Source organism: Curcuma longa, chromosome 4 (genome assembly GCF_044706935.1).
Source record: "Curcuma longa cultivar G26 ecotype Majalengka, Jawa Barat chromosome 4, ITB_CL_G26_1.1, whole genome shotgun sequence".
Lineage (NCBI taxonomy): Eukaryota > Viridiplantae > Streptophyta > Magnoliopsida > Zingiberales > Zingiberaceae > Curcuma > Curcuma longa.
The window spans coordinates 17,399,351-17,402,154 of record NC_133864.1 but is presented as its reverse complement, the minus strand read 5'-3'; the positions used below and the strand labels follow the sequence as shown (position 1 = coordinate 17,402,154).

The 2,804-nt window shown below is 42.5% G+C and overlaps 1 protein-coding gene across 1 annotated transcript; it reads left to right on the top strand.

The window, feature by feature from the left end:
• Window positions 1-452: 452 nt before the first annotated feature.
• LOC141825948 (glucose-6-phosphate/phosphate translocator 1, chloroplastic-like) lies at window positions 453-2,113 on the top strand. The gene is made up of 5 exons (XM_074713209.1): window positions 453-956; window positions 1,045-1,270; window positions 1,374-1,596; window positions 1,689-1,902; window positions 2,025-2,113. The coding sequence occupies exons 1-5, from the start codon at window positions 453-455 to the stop codon at window positions 2,034-2,036; spliced, it is 1,179 nt and encodes a 392-aa protein (XP_074569310.1). The 3' UTR covers window positions 2,037-2,113.
• Window positions 2,114-2,804: the final 691 nt, after the last annotated feature.

The window sequence follows — 2,804 nt, the reverse complement described above, 5'->3', positions numbered from 1 at the left end:
AGGAATATAAAGAAACTAATAAATTATTATTTTAAGAATTAATAAATATTAAATATATTGGAATCCTGCCAAAATCTTTATGAAATCCAATGAATACCAAAAAAAATAATAATAGAGTTTTTATCATGACTAGTTCGATAATTTACAATTATGGCCGGATAATTACGTAGTTTTAATATAAAATTAAAATATTCTATTAGTTGAATAGTTCAAATTCGAAACAAATTTTAAAAATAAACTGTCAATTGAATTATAATCTAATTTTTTATAAAAGTTTTTTAAAAAATTATTTTGATTATTAAATTGAAAGAATATTTTGTCAAAAATATTAAAAGATAATGAAAATATTTTTTTAAGAAACGGTCTCGAACGGCGCCCTATAAATACCTTCCGTCCCTCCCTCCATCTTTTCGAACAGGATTTCGCCCTCCGTCGTCAACTCGATCGCGACGATGCTCTGCTCCTCCATGGCTTCTTCTTCCCCGGCCATTGCTGCTGCCGCGCCGCCAAGATCTTCGGTGGCTCGTATGCCGAGATCCGGTGTTCGTCCTCGAGTTCCCTTCTTGTGCGAGGTGGCCCCGAGTTCCCTTTCCGCTCATAAGCCCCTTTACCTAACCCCAAGCCGAGGTTTGTACTCTGCGAAGCCTCAAGGCCCCTCTTTGGAGACCAGGGCGCACGAGGCGAGCAGGTACGACGCCGTCCCGCTCAGCGGCGAGGAGGAGAGCCAACCGGCGGCGGCGCAGAAGCTCAAAATCGGATTTTACTTCGCGACGTGGTGGGCGCTGAACGTGGTGTTCAACATCTACAACAAGAAGGTCCTCAACGCCTTCCCCTACCCTTGGCTGACCTCCACGCTCTCCCTCGCTGCCGGCTCCCTCATAATGCTCGCCTTCTGGGCTGCTAGGGTTACAGAGCCGCCCAAGACCGACTTGGGCTTCTGGAAATCCCTAACTCCGGTAAGCAAAAATTGGGGTTTTCGTATTCACCGATTCTTCTTTCTTGGTTCCTGAATTCTGACTATGGAGTTTCCCAATCGAATTACAGGTGGCGGTGGCGCACACCATCGGGCATGTAGCAGCCACAGTGAGCATGTCGAAGGTAGCCGTGTCATTCACGCACATAATCAAGAGCGGGGAGCCAGCTTTCACAGTTCTGGTATCAAGGTTTCTCCTTGGAGAAGCTTTCCCTGTGTCGGTTTATCTCTCGCTTCTGCCTATCATTGGTGGCTGCGCCTTGTCTGCCCTAACGGAGCTGAATTTTAATATCACTGGTATGATTCAAAAAAAAAAAAGTGTTCTTTCAATCTCATAGCTTTGATTCTACAAATCCACAAGCCCTGAGAGATAATTCATGCTCGTTCGCATTGATTGCAGGTTTCATGGGCGCAATGATATCGAATCTTGCGTTTGTATTTAGAAACATCTTCTCAAAGAGAGGAATGACCGGGAAGTCTGTCAGCGGGATGAACTACTATGCCTGCCTCTCTCTGTTATCCCTGTTGATACTCACACCATTTGCGATTGCCGTGGAAGGTCCCAAGGCTTGGGCAGCTGGTTGGCAGAAGGCCATCTCAGAGATTGGTCCTCATTTTGTTTGGTAAACTTTAGTCCTTTCTTCAAATTTTGTTTAAAGTAGACTCTCTCCAATTGGTTTCACTCTTTTGCATGCAACTTAATTTTCTGGAACAGGTGGGTGGCAGCACAGAGTGTGTTCTATCACTTGTACAACCAGGTTTCCTACATGTCATTGGATGAAATCTCTCCTTTGACATTTAGCGTCGGGAACACCATGAAACGGATATCTGTTATCGTCTCCTCCATCATCATCTTCCGCACGCCCATCCAGCCCATCAATGCCCTCGGCGCGGCCATTGCCATACTCGGAACCTTTCTTTATTCCCAGGTAACACGTACGCTTCTTCTTGAATGAGAGAACTGACCATTTAATTTTAATTTCTACGGAGAACTTAATTTGCCTGATAGTGATTGATATATCTTATCTCGCCTATGGAATTGCACTTGCAGGCGAAGCTGTGAAGAGAGTGTGGGTTTCCAGCGCCATGGATGGTAGATGAATCATGATTGCAGCAGCATGCATTCTTTTTGCCGTAGATAGGAGGAAATTAATAGTTCATTGTTGTTTTTATTTCTTATGAATTATGTATCCATATGTTCTTCAAAATTTTAATTAATGATTGATTTTTTTCTCTCATCATTTCTTGCACCATTGTGATCAAAACAAATTATAACATAACAGCCAAATCAAATGATCCTCCTAATCTTAAGAATGATCGAATTAGAGTTGATATGAATAAGCAGTAGCCTTTATTAATGATGGAATTAGAAGCAAGTGAGAGCAAAAATAACAAGAGGACAATGCATAAGAATGAAAAGAAAGTTAAATTGCCAAACTTCTCATAAAACACTTTGAATCTTCCTAGTCTAAACTTCTTGATGAGTAGAATGATCCAACTTGGAGAAGCCCAGCTCGCCGAGGCGATTGCTCAGCAGACACCCACACTTACCTCTAATTCGAGGTTTTATGGCTGTTCATGGAATGCCATTGCAGTGCACTGAGACAGTTTCAGTTATCAGATGCCTTCTACGAGGCCGAGTTGGAGCTTGTGGCTTCTTGCTTATGCAGTCTAAGTCTTGCTTCATCAGCATGCCAATTTTGCCAGTCGCACCAACTTTGAGGGAATTGCCATTGCTGCTGATCAAATTTGCTTGTCTTCTCCATGCCATGGCCAAGAACAAGGCTTAAAGATCAAACAAATGATGTATAAAAGGATATATATTTCAGTG

What these genes read in the sequence shown, in the direction of transcription:
- LOC141825948 (XM_074713209.1), top strand. Translation starts at nt 453, where the DNA reads ATGCTCTGCTCCTCCATGGCTTCTTCTTCCCCGGCCATTGCTGCTGCC. An exon ending in TCTGGAAATCCCTAACTCCG is followed by an intron (nt 957 to 1,044) that starts GTAAGCAAAAAT and finishes ATCGAATTACAG; the next exon opens with GTGGCGGTGGCGCACACCAT. An exon ending in ATTGGTCCTCATTTTGTTTG is followed by an intron (nt 1,597 to 1,688) that starts GTAAACTTTAGT and finishes TTTCTGGAACAG; the next exon opens with GTGGGTGGCAGCACAGAGTG.